Source organism: Ciconia boyciana, chromosome 2 (genome assembly GCF_034638445.1).
Source record: "Ciconia boyciana chromosome 2, ASM3463844v1, whole genome shotgun sequence".
In the NCBI taxonomy this organism is placed as follows: domain Eukaryota; kingdom Metazoa; phylum Chordata; class Aves; order Ciconiiformes; family Ciconiidae; genus Ciconia; species Ciconia boyciana.
Genome location: NC_132935.1, coordinates 23,202,566 through 23,222,715, shown reverse-complemented (window position 1 = coordinate 23,222,715; position 20,150 = coordinate 23,202,566). Strand labels below are relative to the sequence as shown.

The 20,150-nt window shown below is 36.1% G+C and overlaps 1 protein-coding gene across 1 annotated transcript in view; it reads right to left on the bottom strand.

The window, feature by feature from the left end:
- Positions 1-20,150, bottom strand: part of UBR5 (ubiquitin protein ligase E3 component n-recognin 5) — a 92,281-nt gene that overhangs the window by 20,223 nt on the left and 51,908 nt on the right. Inside the window, exons 17-37 of the mRNA XM_072852089.1 lie at positions 17,192-17,335; positions 16,985-17,096; positions 16,629-16,783; positions 15,503-15,700; positions 14,148-14,358; positions 9,941-10,067; positions 8,283-8,434; positions 7,809-7,904; positions 7,247-7,370; positions 6,838-6,935; positions 5,804-5,952; positions 5,259-5,350; positions 4,213-4,359; positions 4,001-4,119; positions 3,794-3,920; positions 3,564-3,693; positions 3,182-3,342; positions 2,480-2,719; positions 2,136-2,259; positions 1,302-1,413; positions 25-156 (exon numbers count right to left, since the gene is read on the bottom strand). Coding sequence (XP_072708190.1) covers positions 25-156; positions 1,302-1,413; positions 2,136-2,259; positions 2,480-2,719; positions 3,182-3,342; positions 3,564-3,693; positions 3,794-3,920; positions 4,001-4,119; positions 4,213-4,359; positions 5,259-5,350; positions 5,804-5,952; positions 6,838-6,935; positions 7,247-7,370; positions 7,809-7,904; positions 8,283-8,434; positions 9,941-10,067; positions 14,148-14,358; positions 15,503-15,700; positions 16,629-16,783; positions 16,985-17,096; positions 17,192-17,335 — 2,950 coding nt within the window. The remainder of the gene's footprint in view (positions 1-24; positions 157-1,301; positions 1,414-2,135; positions 2,260-2,479; positions 2,720-3,181; positions 3,343-3,563; positions 3,694-3,793; positions 3,921-4,000; positions 4,120-4,212; positions 4,360-5,258; positions 5,351-5,803; positions 5,953-6,837; positions 6,936-7,246; positions 7,371-7,808; positions 7,905-8,282; positions 8,435-9,940; positions 10,068-14,147; positions 14,359-15,502; positions 15,701-16,628; positions 16,784-16,984; positions 17,097-17,191; positions 17,336-20,150) is intronic.

The window sequence follows — 20,150 nt, the reverse complement described above, 5'->3', positions numbered from 1 at the left end:
TAAACACAAGATGATGTGGCGTACCTGCTTCTGACCCAGCAGTAGCTGCAGTGACAACACTTCTGCGCCCACTAGCATTGTCCTGATTACTGTGGTTACTCTCACTGTCACTTTCTGTTTCAGCAGCAGCTAGCAAATCCAACTCCATATCACTGCCTATAAAAACAACATACAAAACATCTCATGTTTAGAAAGAGAAAAAATAGAATGCCTGTAGTGTCTCATATAAGACACATTAAACAAAACCCAGAGCCTCTTACTATAGAAGTTAATGGATATGCAGGGAGAGGTCATAAAAGCAGTGCAAACATGAAGCAATACTCGGAGTGTATTTTCTTATTTTCCAGCAATTAGCAACCCCTGGCCCTCTCACTCTGTACTGCACATATACATTCAACACAGACGCACTGAAAATTAAGACTTGAAGGATTCAGAATTAGTCACTCAAGCCAAAGACCTCAGAACTCTTCATGCACGTGTATTAGGACAATTAACCACATGCTGTTTCAAACGAATATCTAAGGAACACCTGAAAACTTAAAACAAAAAATCAAATTAAAAAATACAGGTTCTATTCAAGTTTAAGTTTTGAGAATTAAATGTTCTGAATACTCAGCAAGTGAATAAACAGATTTCCTGTACTGTAAATGGGTTGACTGGAAACACAAAGCACAGACAGAAAGAAAGAAGATAATTTTTTTTTTTTTTAAATCATAGCTTTGGGCCATGTAGTTCCAAACTAACTAATACAAGACAAGTCACATTAATGCAAGAATTTTCATACCTAATGGATTAATTTTTGTCTACAAAATATTGAACTGTAATTTAGTATTTTGTGATTGGTTTGAAAACTAGCTCACCATGATTCAGATCCCCCTTTGAGAACACATCTACCATAACCACTATTCTATCATTAGCCATACAAGTGCTAGGCTATTTTTTTAGTTCAAGTAGTTTATGTCAACATTTTACAGTAGAAAATACAAAAGGCAAAATAGATATTGTTAACCAAGCATATAACAACATTGGGGTTTGAGGTTTTTTTTATTCTTTGGTACCTTAATATTTTCTCCTTGTGCAGAAAGAGAAAAATAAAAATGTTCATGTACTTGCCCTACTAGGAGTTATCTATAATTTTACTCATCTCCTTTCGTAAGATGCATAGTCTGAAACCCTTGGATTCCCTCTACTCATGCAAGTCTCCCAAATTGTTATCACTGGTGACTCCAAAGATGCCTTTTGTTTTTGATGCACGGTTTGCTCATCCAAGCAGTAATGTGCATGATGTGCATTGTACGTACCATCTTCATCATGCTCATCATGCTGTCCTTCTGCTTCAGCATTTTCTTCACCATGTTCTTCCTGTTCATCATGATGGTCTTCTTCACCAGCTACCCCCTCAACCACCTCAACCTGGAAAGAGCATTGTAATTTTATGCTAGAATATCTTCCATATCAGGGATACGTATTTTCAAAAACTCAGTGCGAAATTTGATTTAAAAACTAAGAAAAAAAAACACATTTAAGAAAGATGACATCACAATTGAATTGACGTGAACAGAAAATGAACTTACAGCCACAGTAGCTGTACATGGTTATACAGTCCACAGTGCTGGGAAATAAAGTCAGGCCCACAAATAGAACACAGCCTTGGATATTAGATTTTAATGTTGAAATGGTAAAACTGACTATAAAACCTAGAATTAGTTTCTAAATACTGAAGAGCTACCATCCTGGTAAAAGACCCTCTAGTTCTCTAATAAAACCTACGTAATAGCAACCATGTGCTGAAAGACTTAAAAACTTTTTTAATAGAGAGTTTAGCATAAGTTTATATATAAAGGCAATGAGAGATCTATTAGCATTCTAAATCATACTGTAATTCTGTCAAATACAAGGCACTTGGCATACTCTGAAATGACTAAATATTGCTGAATACAAAACACCAATTACAAAGCTCTGTTAAAAGAAAATGCTTATGGCATGATAGGACTTCTTCATGAAGTACTATTCAATATCTTTTGCAAATCAGAGGTCTGGTGCATGGATTTCTGGTTCAGACATTAAAGCATGTGCTAATGCATTAGGTACCACACTGAGAAGAAAAAAAAAAATTACAAAAAAAGAAAACTGACCTCTTCCACATCTGCTGAAACAATATCATCTTGTTCTTCATCCCTGCCACGAACTGGTTGTGACTGGCTGATTCGTCTTTGCTGAGGATTCCTTATGATGTAGGATGACTGAGATTGACTAGAACTTTTAAAAAAGAAAAAAAAAGTAGATTTGGACCTCTGGACGTTACTATGAACCTAAGTTACTGCAGAAACCTGTCAGTAGGAAAGTACTTCCAAAATGCTTGGCCAGAATAAGAAGCCTCACCATACTTCTGTTAATGAAAAGCTAACAAAAACCCAAAACAAAACCACCTTTAACAAGTCTTTGAAAAGAACGAATAGTGAGCTTTAGTGAATTTTACCTGCTAGACTGGTCAGACGATGGTCTTGGTGGCAGAGGCTCCACAGAAAACAGTTCTTCACTTCCCTGCATGGCATCTATACTAGTGCTAGCAAGAGTAAAGGGTGCTGTAGGACGTGCAATTCCCATCCTGACTGGAATAATTAGAGATTCTGCTACATTGCACAACTCTTCAACAGCATAAGGCAATAATGCCTGGAATACACGTTTACATTTTCCAATTGGCTGTGGAATAAAATTGCTAAGGAAAAAAATCCGGAAAAATAAAGGTCAAATATGTATTTTTTTCCAAAAAACTTTACAGCAATATCAAATTTTTTTTCAAAAAGTCAAGACAATTATCTTTAACAGATACATACATTCGTGTGTGTGTATAGTAACAATATGCACAGCTATTCAAGTCAGTTAAAAACATTTATCATTCAATAATTCAAGACTAAGGCTGGATAATTTTAAACAGAAAGGTCCAGTATGTTTATGTAAGTTTAGCAAGCATTGTATTAAAAAGCTATGTGACATATCAACAGCTATCGTGCAATCTTGAGGTTTGCACCTTTCCACACAACGCTGCCTGCAGACTGCAAATTAATTCAGATGTTTCTGCCTACTGTTGTCACATATCAACTCATTTAATAAGAGAATAAATATTTAAATAAAAACCCCAAAAACAGCACAACCAACACACACACACCCCACCACTTACTTTTTCTTTTTGGAGGAAGCCATTTCCACGCTAAGAATGACAAACACTCTTGCCACAGAACGCAGGAATCTCATTGTAACAGCAATAGCTTCCTCTCTGCGTCCTGGCGTATACTTGTTTTGTAATTCCTTTACCAGAGTACCCAGCAAAGTATCTAAGAGCTGCAGAAACAGGTCATTACAAACCAATAATGGTGTGTAATTTAGAATCATAAAACAAGACAGATTAAGATTCAAAGGGAGACCACAGTCATAACAGTATAAATTCACAAAAACACAACTTGAAGTTATTTTCAAATTAGTCTCCAAGCGTATCACCTGAGATACACTGTAATATCACATTATTCAGAAAATTTATGTAAAACATGGCTGAGAGTGCTTACCAAAATGTCTGCTGTACACTTGACAATAAGGCAGTGCGTAAAACAATCCAAGCGAATAGTTCCACTTTGCTGATTAAGGTAAACTTGTTCTTCAGGCAGAAGATGACCTATCCTACTGCTTGCACTAAGACTTGGAAAAAACAAAAAGAAAGGAAATCAATTTTATATAAGTCAGCAGGTCTCAAATATCAGATCAAACTTTACATTGACAACTACGTGTAAATACACACGGGTCTTTATTTTCCTGGGAGCCAAACATGATCATGGACTTCAGTGCATTCCAGTCCTGCAAAACACGTTCCAAAGCAAGCTGGGCAAAACGAGGAGGTTCTAAATCATGATCAGGCATATCAGAATCTAAGGAGACAAAAAAACAATATAAGAAACAGGTACTGAAATATGGAATTTGCCTTTTATCTCACTGAAACAGCTCTTACCTTCAGGATTTGCAGTTTTACGATTACGATCTTCCCTAATTCTAGGTGGTCTGTACTGGCAGTGTTCCACAGTCTGCCTGGCAACTGTCTGTACTAAAAACAGCAGCAGATGTTCTCCCCTGTAATAAAAAATTGATTAGGGGAGATATGATATACCACATTTTAAAATAATAAAAATTATTCTGCCCTAGTCATTGCAAATATGAGCTTGCCTGCTATTTGGCATGGTAACAAGATTTGTGGTGGTAAGCAGGCGGTAAAGGAGATCAAGGCGAGCAGACTTTTGTCCAGCAATTAGCGTTTTACACTTGCACTTTTCCCAGCAATCACAGTAGGCTGTTGGAGATGTTCGTTTGAGCCTACAAGAAATAGAAAAGGTGAGCTGCAACACTGTTCAGTAATATACCAAATATTTTCTACACAGGCTGAGGGTGTTAGTGTACACATTAAGATTCCTCCTAGTTTTTTGTTTATTATAGTAGCAAGATGCCAAAACCTAGCTTAAAAGAGAAATGCAGAGTTTGTATGTGGCAACACTTGACATTTGCTATTTTTGTTTCCTGCACTCGTTTTAAGAGGGCAGTTTCACTACAGAGCTTTTTCATAGTGCCTTAGTAAAACTCATCCAAGACCATTTATTCTTCCCCAAAATAGCCTCCAGACAAGAAAGTTAAGGTGGAAATCCTCACGACATGCAGTAAAATCTCAGTAATTGTTACAATGCTGAGAATAGCTTTATAATTGTATCTGTTAGCATATTATAGCTAGGATATTAATGCTGTAACATTTACACCCTGTAACAGTGACACAAAACATCTGCAGCTTCAAAGCTTTGGCCAGGTTGATCAGAAACATCTTGACTGTTCATTTGATTGCTTGCTCACTTTTCCCTTTATTACAGTTGATCTTAGAGATTAATATGCTACACTTCTTTCTGAAAGTTTACAAGAATTATGTCATCAGGATTCACTGGCTTCAGAAAACTCATGGAGGCATCCAAAATGAAAACATGGTATTATTTAGATATATTATTCTACAAAGTCAAAAGCACAAGACTGCTTCAAGTTACTCTTTCAATTCTGATCCATGAAATAAATCTTACAGAGCAGAAGCAAAAGAAGATATTTTAGATATTTTATTAATCTTCTGTTCTCTAATGTCTGAACACTTCAACCAAGGAAAAAACTATTAAGTATCAGTAAACAAATGAAACCACAAAATATTGATTTAATTATAAGAAACAGAACACAATACTTACTTGCAGTCATGTCCTTTGTGACACACCCTTGCACATTCTGTGCAACAACAAAGAGATTCCAATAGGCCACATGTTCGGCATTCAAATATATCCTAAAGAAAATTTACCAAAAATATTATGCATAATTTTCTCCCTACAGCGCTTGCAATCTCACAGCATTTCAGGTTACAGTAAAATTGCACTTGTTCAAACTGATGCCTTCACTTAGAAGTAAGTCAATTCTAGAAAGTGAAACTTTGTTGTTAGTTAGAATATTCAGTGTTTTCAAAGAGCTGTTTCCATCAAAATTTTTGCCAAAGCTAGCCAGAGGGGAAAGCCACACCCCTAGACAGCCATATTCTGACCAACACAGCCAGCTATGAGTACAAAGCAATTAGGGGAGGCAATAACTATACCAGACTTAAAAGTTACAGTAATTAAAACAATGCAACTTTAGTAATTTAAAAATTAGATTAGTAGACTAACACAATACATGGTTGAAACACATCCCTATTTACTAAAAAAACCAAACAACAACAAAAAAACCCAAAAACCAAAGGCCTTACTTGGTTAATATGTTCTGCACCAGTCCACGTAAAACTGCATGTATCATTACAACACAAAACATACAAAGGAGAGTCATCTGGATTTGTGCCAGAAGGACAAACCATTCCCATAAACACATCATCTTCTTTTTCACTGGAAGTTGCTTCAGCTAAAAGAACAATAGAATACCAGTCTTAGAAACAACCTCCCAAAAAATAACAAAAACCCATGAACAGAACCCGTACTTGACAGACATTTGCCATTACAAAACCCCATATAAAATTAGAAATTTGAATAAAATTTCTGTCACAGTCTTTTGAGAAAGCTTTCTGCTTGTCACATTTCAGGTATTTCTTATAGAAGCTGCTGTAAATTCCTGACTGAAAAATACAACCACCAACTCTTCCCCAGTTTTAAATTCATTGATACTCTAATCAATTCAGTGGATCACCATTTTGAAGGATTAAAAAATAATTTACGGGCAATATTCTTATAAGGAATACACACAGTCCTATAGACCTTGTCACACCACAGTTCTAATTTGCTTAAGCTTCTCCTTAAGTTCAACTTCACGCATTTCTCTTAAACAATTAAATACCAACATCAAAAGAGAGTCACAAAACATGTGTTTGTATAAAAGGCAAGGCTTTTCAGGAATATGATCTAGCTTGACATGCTGCTTTATCATATTGCTTTTTTCCAATTCAAAGAAAGAAATTCCAGGTGATACCTTTGTACTACTGAAAAATAGTACCTTAATCCACTGACATTTGTAAAGCAATGAAATGCTGAAAAGACTATAAAGAACACAAAAGCAATAATATTCATAGAAATCTATTGTAATATACACACTACAGAAGAGGAAGATATTCCATAATAGCAAGATTTCCAAAACGTGCAGCAACATACAGTGTTTTGGAAAGAGGTGTTTACCACCATCAGCAGTTGCTCAAGCACATGTAATTTCACACAAAAAAAGCACTGTTAATGAATCTGCACATATGCCAAACTTTAGAAGGAAACCACATGCTAATAATTACTGAAACTGGTGTACCTTTAGCAATTTTCTGGGCAGTTTCTAGAATTGTAATTGCAGCAGGATATGCCCGGCCACTTACTGCCGACATAAATGGTGTCATGCCTCTTGCATCCCTAGGGAAAACAACAACGGACAAGTTAAAACACACTGAAATTTTTTGTTATAACAGGAGAGGTAGGAAACAAATATGTGAAAACGTAGCACTGCTAATCTTGTGCAAACAGAAAAACCACAGAGTGAATAAGCACTCTTATTTATTTCTGTGAAATAGACGTAAATTTTAAGGGATGGCAGAACACATTCTAACATTCTCCATTTTAACTAATGTGCCTTTAAATAACCTTTTTAAAAAGGCTTCTATGTAATAAATTTCAGATGATATAACATTACAAATGATAGTGAGAGTTCATATGAAAATCCTTACTTAGCTGACAGCAATTCTCGAAGATAAGGTTGTAAAACAACACTATCACATAGCAATTTCAGTATGAAATGAGCATTTGCTTTCCGATCCTTTGATTCCACTACAGATGGTTCGGTAGAAGGACCTGTAATGAGAAAAAAAAAAATCCAGAGAAACAGTTTTTCCTCAAAAAATGACTACCTATTAAAAGCAAATAATTCAATGTTTCACTGGGGTGATTAATCAGTAACTTGACTATTCAGTGATTTGCCAGTTTCAGCAACATTTCTCTGAAGTACTGTAAATCTCAGTTCCAAATTACATTCTGAAATACAGACAGTAATCCCAATTTCATACTGATTACCATATTTTTATGTATTTGTCATTCCCCAGGTAAAAATAAGTTTTACATAAAACACAGCAAGGTACTTCATTTACTTTCTGCACACTTGTGCAATTCTGCTTCAATCCAATCTTCATCTGATAAGAGGCATTTTCATATGCAGGAAGTCTGTGCAAGCAAAGACAGCTTTTGAGATAATTTTCCTTCTAAAGCATAATCAGATAAGCAGTATGTCCTCACCTGGTATCGTGGAGGTGCTAGGTCCTTGGCTGGTGCCAGTCGCTGCTGTGGTAAGAGATCCCACAGCGGGGGCCAGGATAAAATCAATGTCACCATCTTTCAGTAAACAGAACAGCAGGATGTATATCAATACATAAAAACATCCCTAACAACATGCTCTTTTTGCAATGTCTAACACACTGCAGGTTTTCTGTATTTAATTGGTACTCTTTCCTACAAACGGCCACATTCCTAGATTAGTAACGTAACTCAACGTTACAAAACGCACTTCACAGAAGTTTGACAGCAGCATTAGAAAGACATATACTGGATTTTAAAAGAGCTGATAAGTCTTCAGTAAACTCTTAAAGTTACCTCAATGACATTGGATATTTTAGTCTCACGCTGAAATCTAAGTGATTCACCTTAAAAGCCATTGGTTCCTTTATTAAATCTCTTATTCTACAGTCTAATGTGCTACATGAGCAGACTTACCCGGATCCATTGCAGGAGGATCTGGAACCCAGCTGGGAGGAGCTATTGGTGGAGAAACTGGGTCTTGGTGATCACTTGATGAAGCACCAGCTTCATGTCTGCCCAATCCAGCAGCTCTCAAGGATCTTCTCATCATTTCCCTTAATCGCAAGCTGAATACAAAACCAAGGTAAAAATACTAGCTCATTTTCATTTACAATTAGAACATTTTAAAGCAGAATTTCACACTGAAAAAGGAAACCAAACTCTTCTTATCTCCATTTTTGTTCAGCGTTAAGAAGAATGAGCAAAGAGGTATTTTTCATTCCTGTAATTCCATTTTGTTGCAACAGAACATAATGGCCTTGGAAGAAGAGTCAGGCAGCAACATATCAAGACAGATTTGAGCCCAGAATGCATCCCTAGTCACTAGAACACGGCCTCTTACAGGGAGCAGCAGCTGATGGGCATTATTACCATTATTTGACATTCCTTCTACCCCAGACTTATTGCCAGGGATGTTAAGCTTGTGCAAGGATTTGCTCTTGTTGATGCTGGTTTTTTAAATCTAATTGCAAGAAGAGGTTAATGAAAGAATAGAAATGGGGCTTGAAAAAAAGTTTTTTTGAAAGGAGTTATTTGTTTAAAGTTATTTAACATGAAAGTACTACTACTGAGGACAGTCAATAAATAATTTCAAGAAATTCTGTATCATCTTACTAGAGGGAAAGGTGGTAGGAATAAGGTAGAAGCCAAAGAACCCAGTGTGATACAAAGAGGTACAAACATAAAGGTGGTGGGGTTTTTTGTTTGTTTGTTTGTTTTTAATGCACTTCCTCTTAAGAGTAATGTCTCCTACAGAATATGGGAGGGAAGCTTCAACCCTTACCCTTATCTCCCATATCAAAAAGATCATGGTGATGAGAACTGTAGCTTGGGAAGGATAAAGACATCATTTCATGTCAATTGCTTTGACTACAGAACTAAGCAAAAAAATTGTACTATACCCTCATCCAGAGTGCTCTGAACTGACTAGAACTCAGTACAGACACCATCAAATTTCCTTGATGTGAGCACCACTCAGCTACCATCATGAAAAGAGGAAGAACATAAATGTCATCAGAAACTAGGATTCTGCCAGGGTCAGAAACCTATCCTTTAGAGCCACCTCAATACAAAGGACTCCCACTATAACATTGATTGCTTAGGATAAAAAGAATCAACTTAAGTTCTTCCCCACTGCTGTTATGTTGATCTCAGTATTATTTATCTGCCTAAGTGACCACCTCCCTCAGAAATTCTCTTAAAAGAACAAGCCTGGGCGCTATTATAGTATTTCCGCGATACTTAATTCTCCTTGGTAAAGAACACTGGAGCTTATCCTCAAATTCCCTTTCCCCACAAGGAGGGGCATTTCCACTTTACAACTGAGGAGACAATGCCCCAACCCCAGAAAACAGAATTAGTTTAGAAGTATCCCACCATTAGTTCTTACACCAGAAAAGGCTTCAAAAAAACCACTAGAGCTCCAGTTTAGTGCTTGAAGTAGTGAAATCTGACTTTAAACTAGCAGTAGAGCCCATTGTTAAACTAGACTGAAGGAAAGAATTAATAAGAGACTGGTAATTAATACGGAAATTAACATACAGAAAACAAGAAGAAAGCATTAGTCAGTTTACCTTCTGCTGCTTGATGATCCTGCCCGATTTCCTGGACCATTACTTGACACAACAGAGATTGCATTTGCAATAGCTTCCACAGCCGAGAGCCTTTCGGCAAATGTATTCCTTTCAGAGCGCTCTGCTTCTGAAAAATTAAGAAAAGTGTTAGTGCCAAAATTTCACTGGGGAAAATTATATGGAAGGAGGATAAAGTATGAAATGTCACTAATCATAAAATGTTCCCTGCATATTTTTTTTTAAGATTTAGAGGGACAGAGTAGGTTCATATATAAATTTTTATTTTGGACAAGCTTAACCATGATTCTGACTGGGTCTGGTTTCTAAAAGGGCATCGAGGAAGGAAATTCAAGGCACCCAAATTCCAAAAGAAGCTTCCAGTTTTCATTATCATCAAGAGACAAGGACCTATCATATAGCTGATTCCAGACACTTACTGAGTCAAGGCTTCAAAAGTAATGACAATCAAAAAAACGCAGAACACCACAAAAAAACCCAAAACAAAACAAAAACCACAAACAAAGAAAACAAAACAAAAACAAAACAAACCCACCACACTTCACAATGAACAGCTATGAGCAACAATGCAAAGTTGTGGGATTGTAAGATACACACTCTACTTATGAGCATGCTTAGGAAAGCTAACTGTGTTGTGAGTATAATAAGGTAGCACAATCAGTTTACATCAGAAAGAATGATTATTTCTTCTAACATCTAAAACCCTAAGCACCATAACACCTAAAGTTCCTAGTCATAATGAGGACCAAATCATGCCAAGTGCTACACAGAATATAAAAAATTGCCTAGTTGTACAGTTACAGTACAATTTGAGGCAGCCACCTGAATCAAAGACCTAATGTAGATTTATTTATCTGCAAGATAAATATACAGATAGAGCAGTAAAGTCAGCTGTACAAGCTTTGCACAGAGTAACAGTTATTGCTTCTTTAGGAGCTACTGACAATTAAAGATCCCATAGCCACTACATAGCAAATTATGAATCACTACAGCCATGGATCCAGAAAAGAACTGAAAGAGAAGCCACTTTCAGTATGATACCGGCTAGGCAAGGGGCGATTTTCCTTTCAACAGAGTGAAAGACAATTTTTGGTACAAACTAGAAGGAAAAGGTGTATTTCTGAAAAAAAAAAAAACCAAAACCAAAAACAAACAAACAAACAAACAAACAAAAACCAAAAAAAAACCACCCACACTTGCTACGGCTAGTGCTCACTTGCCATTTAAAGGCTTTTCAAACTGACAGTCACCATCCTCTGCATGCCTATTTTCTCCACTGACAGTACTAAGACCTGGATAATTCCTTTTTTTTTTTTTTTTTAAACAAGAATGTACTATTAATACCTTTAACTTTGAGATCATAGAATAAGGTAATTTGATGCTGTTTGTCAGCTTTTATAGTATATTTATTCTTTAGATCTTTCTACATCACTACCTGAAGTAGCAAAGATCTTCGGTTTTGCTTGTTCTCAAGTATGTGCAGGTTCCTTAGCCAAAAATCACCTACTACCCACAGTAGATGACTATCTAGCACTTAGCAGAGTATTACTCTTGTGCCTCAAGTTCTATGCTAGTTGACCTGTAGTTGTAAATGAATTGCCATTGTATTTGTGCTGTACTCCTTTCTAAGATCCACTAGTTCTCTTAACTCATGACCCATCACATAGTACTTGTGGACCCCTCACACGGAGTCACAGCTCTTGAGAGTGATTCCTCAAGCAATACAAAGCAATACAACCGTTCTCTGCAACGGAGAGATTTCACCTATCCTTGGTCCCACAGTAAATCGTAACTGAATTTTCGCTGTTCCACTTACGAAGTTAGTATTCACTTTTGGAGACCCAGGTAAATGCCCTGGCTCTAAAGGTAATTTACTGTTCTGTTGTCTAATGAAATCTGTCCCAATTCTCTAGAAAAACTTCAGTTTGTAGGTGTTCAGTAAAGTTATCTGAAATTTAGTATCATAACTCTTTAATGATTTCACATGCTTTACACATTTCTTTTGGACCTGTCTTTTCAAAGATCCTTTCTGCTGGCAAGACTGAGGAGATACCAAATCGCAGAGAAAAAGAGCAGCCTTCCCCAGCTTTGCAGGTCTGGAGCCACTTTTCCTGCAACTCATTTATCCAACGCTGCAGGAGCTATGGCAAAACTAGGCACAGGATCTGCAAACAAAAAGGCTTATCCCTGCTCTCAATCTTCCCTTTCTGGCACTTAAGGAGGAATCTATATGAAGAGTGAAGGATCTCAGGCAGGTACTAGCTGGGAAGGGGCAGTATGTTCTGTAATTGTTAAGGAACATCATATCTGGAGTCTGGAATTGAAGCCTTTACTCCTAAATCAAACATTTTACAGTTTAACAGATGGCTGTATAACTTACAGACAGTAACATTAGTCACCACTGCCCTCCAGGTGATGGACAGAAATTAAGCTTGTCCTAATATCCATCGCTAACAGTTACAGTGGAAGGTGAATGTGATTTGAATCTAAAGATATGAATCCCTTTTTAAAACAATTTTGTGAGGGGAAAGAGAGAGGCAGAGGGGTGTTAAAAGTCTATGAGGTTCATGTTTGTCATTTTTCAGAAAGTTAAATTACATCCAAATGAAGTTACTGAAAAAATGTCAAGGTTGCAAAGACAAGCACTCAAATTAGGAAAAGTCAGATTAAGTTTGCCCATGCATCCTTATTTCAGCTTCCTTGTGTGCTTAGAGTAAAACAATCTTCAGTTACACAGTTGGGTTTTGTTTGTTTTGGGCTGGTTTTTTGGTTTGGGTTTTTTTGTCCCGTCCCGTCGTCCCCCCCCCGGCAACAAGACCCCTGCCTCAATCAGTGCACAGGATGGACGACACACTAAAGATGAAGGGTTGTACAATGAGCAAGCTGTTTATGCCTTGTACGCTGCAACATTTGGAAGGCATGTAGTAAGGCAGCAACAGCTTGGCAAGGAGAGGGGGAAGCATTGTCTTGTGTTTAATGCCACTGAACATCACTTTGGAGAACTGGAACCTACTTCTGTCACATCTAACAGCACACAGAACTTAGTGAAACAAGTTTTTACAGTGATTGTGATACATTTTACTCATTTCTGGACACCTAAAAGGTGCCTGACTCACAGAAATAATTAACATTCACAGAACAACTAAAACTACTATTAATCCAGCTCTAGAATAAAGTGTTTTGAAATAACACCTACTCAAAAAAATGAGATCAGGCCCTAGGCTTCTCAAACAGAACCCTCAAAATTAGTTAATAGCTTTGAACACAGAAAAACTTCAAGCTATAATACCTTCAAGAGATGAGAAAGCTGCAGCATTACCCCCATTTTATAAATAGGGATATGAGGAACAATTAAGGTCTATAAACGACTAAAATTCAATGACAGCACCATACAAAAATCCCACAAGGAAGTTCATTCATTATTCAGTGCAGGGTTTGTATGGTGTGCAATAAGTAAGGAATGGGGCCACACACTGAATGATGAGGATAAAAAGAAATATTGAATAGCTACCCATTCGGTGAGCACCGTCCATCTTGTGCACTGAATGAGGTAGTCCTGTGGAAAAAATAGTATGACGGTGTAATTAAAGACCATTTCACAACGCATACCCATGCATAGCACATGGGTAAACTTAATTCTGGCATTTCCTAATTTTTGAGTGCTTGACTTAGCAACCTTGTTCTCTTAACATACTTTTTACATAACAGTATTTAATAGATGTTTTTAAAAGGTGTCAGTAACTGGCATTAACAGAAGGTCATTCTTTCACATTTCTTAATACATGTCAACTGCAAGTAGCATTTCTTATTGGAGGCATTAACATATACTGTTACACTTGAAAAATATTAAATACCTTTTCTCTTAAAAGTTTACTAGTGATATAATGGGGATACTAGCGATATAAAGGTGGAAAAATACATGTTTTCATCTAAAATTAACATGTGGATATGAAAAGTTTGTCTTTTACAATCAATAAAAACAGCTTAGTATTCTTAACTATTGAATTCTTGAAAATCCTTATGAGAGCAATAAAAACGTTGTCTCAGCACCTCTGAAAGGTTAGGACGCATTTTAGGTGCTAAATTTTAAGATGCCCATATATGAAGAATGCAGCCTTTATTTCAAATGTTCTTGAAAATGCATAAAAAGTTTATTTTCAAAGTATTTTCATGATATTGTTGAGCTCACCCTCTTCCTCTTTTGTTTCTTTGTTGCTGGTCGGAAAGCATACAGACACACAAGCATGCAGAATATTGCGGTTTCCGTCACATCTATGGCCAAGGAAGGTCTGCAGCATTTGTGGATTCTGATCCAAGACAACTGCTTGTTCAAGATTCATCAGGTATTGTCTGCAAGCCTCATAGTCACATCGGAGAATGTGCTGCATTAAAGTTTGTTTCTGTACTCAAGAGAATAAAGTATTTAAAAAATTTTAAATACAAAAGGCAGACATACAAGTTTCCTAAGTACTTCTAGTTTTCCATGCTGAAATTAATAGAAAAGTCTATATCTAGGACATTGGCTGGAATTGAGTGCAGGAACTGTTGAGAATATGCATCATCTCAATTATAGCACTGTTAAAAACAGTAAACAGCATGCATTCAGGCACAGACAAGTTAAAGAAAAGGAGAGGCTTAAGCAGCAGAAGCTATCAGGCTCAAAAAAGTATGCCTTTGGCTTCATAGCTGGGTTCTTGAGATAGTTTACTTCTATTTCATGGCTACATGTAACATGGGAAAAGTGGTACAACTGAAAAAACTAAGGGGTCTACATTAACTAGCTCTTACATATTTGTTTTAAACAAGCAATATACACGCCGAGAAGTGAACAAATAGAAGCTGTTGAAGGTCTGGGAGGCTCACCCCATATATAACAAGCTTTCTACAGTGACATAATACTCCACTGTGAAATCAGTCTCAGTCTAACAGGTACACAATACCTCCTGGTGGCAGCATAGCACACAGCAGATCTAACTAAACTGCACCAAATCACTGACGGGTTTATACAAGTATGACACATAAATTCACAGCAGAACTATTCATACAGCACCACAGATAAGTACAAAACTCTACAAGCAATTAAAGTGAAAAAAAAAATCTTTGCTTGACTCATAATTTCCTAATGTATAGTCCAAATATAAGATGTAAAAAAAATAATAATAATAAAAAAAAATTAAAAAAAGTATTGCATTCACAAGAAAACAAGTTGTTGGATCCCTCAGAAAAACTGTGTGCCCATAAAACAAATAAAATTGTATACTGGTAGTATACATAAAAAGGTAACAGTTTTAAAAGTGATGCCTAAAACAATATTACTAGTTAAAAGCCTGATACAGAAGCCATGCACCCCCAAAATGGATCTTTCACTTTACTATGTAAATTTGTTTGTGCTTTCATGTTTCTAAGAGAATCTTCTGTTGAAATTAGTTTCTTTGAAATAGTGAAAATACAAACTGGTATCTAAACACAAAGCTGCTTTAAGCATGACTTTATAAAAGCAAGAGGAAAAAAGCACATAATTCTGTAGTAAAGAAAATATTTTACCTCAACAGCCATAATGATAATAGCAGCTTTCTTTTTGATGGTCGAGTTAGCAGGAAGATTTGTTAAGGAATGAACACCCATTCCAAGACTACTAATAGGTGGAAGATCAAGCCAGTCAGGGTCTCGTATCCCACCCATACAATCTTTTGCCATTGGATAGATTGTACCATTTCCATCTCTAAGAATAATAGGAGATTCCTACATTTGGGAAAAAAGTTTTATCATTAAGTCTCCACAATTTATAAATATTACCCCTCCCAAAAGGTCCAGTTCTGCTTGACTGCCAACAATGACAACAGTTTACCTAAAATTCTCATTTACGCCATTGCCTCCTATCATTACAGATGACGCAGCATAAGATACCAGATTCCCTTTCTCAGATGCCTGAAATGTGCTTAACATAGTAAATATTATTAAAAGTATCTCCTTTATGATATACATTAATTACAAAACATTACCAATGAAACATATAGAACCTATACTTTTAGCTTACTTAAATGCTCCAAAGTTGAGTATTGAAATGAAACATTCAAGTTCGGTTCTTTTGCTAAAAATGGTTCCTTCAACTATCCTAAGCAAATTATATCATGTTTGTGGACGTTACTAAAACGGTTTTGGTATTTTTTTTCTCAGCCCTCCTCATGGATGCCTGCACAGTGTAATCAAGCTGTATAATCAGATAAAATAAGATACTTAACACTGGATAGTAGAAAGAGTTGCACAAAACCTCAATATATAATTTTTACTATCAAATACAGGGTTTTTTTGGTTAACATTTCTATTTATTCTCAAGAGTGGATTTTCATCCAACCCAATTCCAAAATATAACTAGATAACAAGTTTACACTAACACAGGAACTACTCTGTCAAGTTTTTTCCCCTTTTTTACTTTTTATTCAAGATAGAATTTGAGTAAGATTATTAAAAATGCTTAAGTGAGTTAGATTGCTATTCCCCTCACATTTTCAAAATATTAATGGTAGCAGCAAGTCTTTCATAACCAATTTGAAGAACTATTTCTTTGCCAGTCTTTGGAAAAGCCTTACAAAAGGCTGTACCATGCCATTCAAAGATGATGAAAGTGAAGTGCAGTGAGGTTAAATGATCAAGATACAAAACCACAAACCTGTCCAGCTGTAAAAATAGCAACACTTCTCTCATTCTGACCCAGGAATGCAATGCTGCTAGTAGGGAAATTATTTTCCTGTTCAGCCTTTCCTGTGGCAAGGTCAAATATGCAGTATCGAACCCAGTTCCCAGTTTTCAGAACAGCATGCACTCCTTCAAGGATACACAAAGAAAAAAGTTAATGTCTTTTACTGATGGCATCCAGCAAAATAACTCCTAACTAAAGCACTTTTAAGGAATTACTAGTGTCAATGGAAACAACTGTTCATGTTAGTTTGACAGTAGTTGTTTTCCACTAGGAAGAGAGATAATAAAGGATCCAACAGAGTATCTTACAGGATAAGTCCTACTTACCTTTTGCATCTACATTTACTGCTAGGATCTCTGTTTTTTCAGGAATACACAGCTTTTTAGGTGTCCTTTGAAAACAGTCAGGAACTTTTGGAGTTCCACCAGTTTTTACGACCTGAAAACATACATAAAGTTTTAAGATGCAATTAAGCACACAGTGCTGACATTTCAAAGTACTGATTGTTTTCTCAATGTTTCACAAAGACATACCTGCAGTTCATCTATTCTGAGCAGCCTACAGTCTTGGAGAAGAGAAGAAGGATCAGGGTCTGAATTAGAACTGCTCTGACAGTTTGCATTACTGGAGGTGCCTGGAAATTTCACAGCAACGTAAGCACCATCCACTTTTAGCACCTACAAGCAGAACACATTACAGTTTTACCAAAAGCTCTGAATACACTGTTTAGGTTGATTTGCTTCAAAATAAACCAGACCTTTATAAGGAAAAGAAAAGAGTTTACAATAATCAGTGATAAAATTCTACAGCTCTTGGATTATTAGCCTTGTTGTTTTGCTAAAATTACTGAAACCTTAAAAACTTGGATTTCTTAATGACTTCATAGGCATCCTGAATCAGATCAAAGGTCCCTCCATTTCAACATCTTATGTCCAACACGAACCAACACCAACTGACTAGAGAAGCTCCTACTGATACTTCTCTGGTATCTTTCCGGCTTCCACTTACTGGAAACAGAAGGACAACTTCATGTCTAATAGCCTGGACAGACACTTCTCTTATTAATTTGTCCAATCACTTTTGGAAATAAACACTGTTCTTGTGGCAATGAGTTCCAAACATTAGCTAACAATTCAACAAAAAACATCTACACTGAGCCTCTTTCTTCAAGTGTCCATTAGCTCTTGTACTACAAGAAACAGGAAATCACTTTTTTTTTTTGGCCCCATCTAAGAATTTTTAAAGCCTCTGTTGCAGAGTCTTAGTGCTCATTCCTCAATATGACTGTGCATAGGGGGAAAAAAGAAGTGGTGGTTTATGGGTCTATTACCTGTTCCTTACACTCAATGATAAAGTTCTCCACTGAGTCCCTTAGGACTGAAGGATACAGAAAGTCTATCTAGACATACTTCATGCATCTGTGTCTTTCTCTGCCCCCAAGGAAATGGAAGTTATTCAACCCCACATACAGTCATTTCTGAGACTGTAAGCCTCTCTAAAGAGTTGCTGCCATGCATATCTAATCAGAACTGTCAAAATAGGTTTCCTTGATATAGAAACATCTTATGCTATCACCAAACAGCAAGGCCCTTTGAGTTTCCAGTTGAGACCATAATTTTCTCAAGAGGAAACAAAGCTAAGAGGGAAGGGGGCAGGGGGAAGACAATGTTTTGAGTAGAAATAAGATCTCGGTATGCTCTCCGTTTTGATCAAAACTAGATACAAACAACTGTCAATCTTGATTAGGCCCCAATTTCTCAATAGTTTCTACACAGAAAGTGCTTACAAAGCAATATTAAAGATCTAGATGTAATCAACTTTATCTAAAACGTCCCTGACAATAAAAACCATCTCTCAAATTTTCAAGATATTGTAGGTAATACAAATCCAGGCATTTCCATGTTTACTCCCAATTTCTCTATCAAGTGTGCAAGAGAAAAGGATATATTGACAAATATGAAAGTATTAGCAGATTTTTTGTAACAAAGATTATTGTGGATAGACTCAGAGCACTTGCTCCCCATATGCTAAAACTTCATTCTAGTAGCAGAGTTCCTAGTTCTAGTAGTCAAGCATCACTGATATCTGTAAGAATACTACCCAAAAATTTCAAAATTCAGACCTAGTCAAAAGATTCACAAATATTAACTCTGATCTAGACTATACAAAGACAGATTTCTATTGAGACTTGCAAGACAACACTCCAGACAAAAATCACAATTTGGTCAAAAAATTTAATCAAGGTACATTTAGATGTTTTTAAAGGTAATCAAACTAACTTGTAAGCCTGAAATCACAGGCCAATGGTTCAACCACAGCTTCTAGTCTGACATGTAGAAATTTTTTTTTTTTTAATGACTAAATGTTGCTACAAAAGCTTTGTAAATTTGGGCTGCTTCTGAAAACAGAAGATTCTAAATGGTCAAAGTCTAGCAGGGCATATGAAATCTTGTTTATGAAGTTTCAAATTTATAACCGGGGGGGTGGGGAGAAGAAACACACCTTAAGAAAAGGCACAATCACCAAATATTTAATATATCCTATCTCCATAACTAAAAGTTTTCTTCTACATGTCTTCTGGCTGTTCTTAGTGTTATCACCTCCATCACTTTTCACTTACATCACTTTCTATGTGTTCAAAGAAATGCTGACAGTTTTTAAAATGCTGGAACTCTATGGTGACTCTTTCAGAGTTCACATGCCAAATATTTTTTCTTTCCCATTTTGTGGTTCAAGAAGAAAATAATGTATCTTTAAAAACTGGAAAATAAGTTTGTTAAGATTTGGTTGAGAATAAATTCACCTCTTCAAAGAGTAACTAAAATGCAGTTCTTTAGTTAAACAGTTACTACTACAGCTATTGGCTGTTACACAGAAAGAAAATAAAACTATCCATTGATGTAGCAAGCAACTAGGAGCTTGAGTAAAACACTTGAGAGCAATTGTATATAGAAAGCTCCAAAGCAGAGATGTGGTATAATGGACTGGCACTAAACAAGATAAATAGGCAACATCAACATTCATCTTTAATTGAAATTATCTAAGTCTGAATGCACTGAAAAACGCATTAACAAAAATCAAATGCAAGAGCTCAAAGCATTTAGATGCTTTAGCTTACAGAACTAGTGTACTTACACTGTTCATATTGCTAATGCAAAAGTTTCATCAATTAGAAATAAGCATTTTACAGAACTACATATACAATATTTGCCTTGTTAGGACTAAATTTAAAGAACTGAATCAAACTAATGAATGAAAAAAGCAAGCAACAAAAATGGAAGTTTAAAGATTTTTTTTCCAAAAGCAAAATACCTTTTTAGAACATTTTCAACTATAGGATTATGAGATCTGATCTTTCTTTTCAATGGAAAAAAAAAGAATTTATAAACAAAGATGAACATACTTGTTATCTCCTTTACCCTTACTATCAACACATTGCCACACTCCTTTAAACCACAATGCCAAAGCACACTGACTGGCAGAAAACATTCA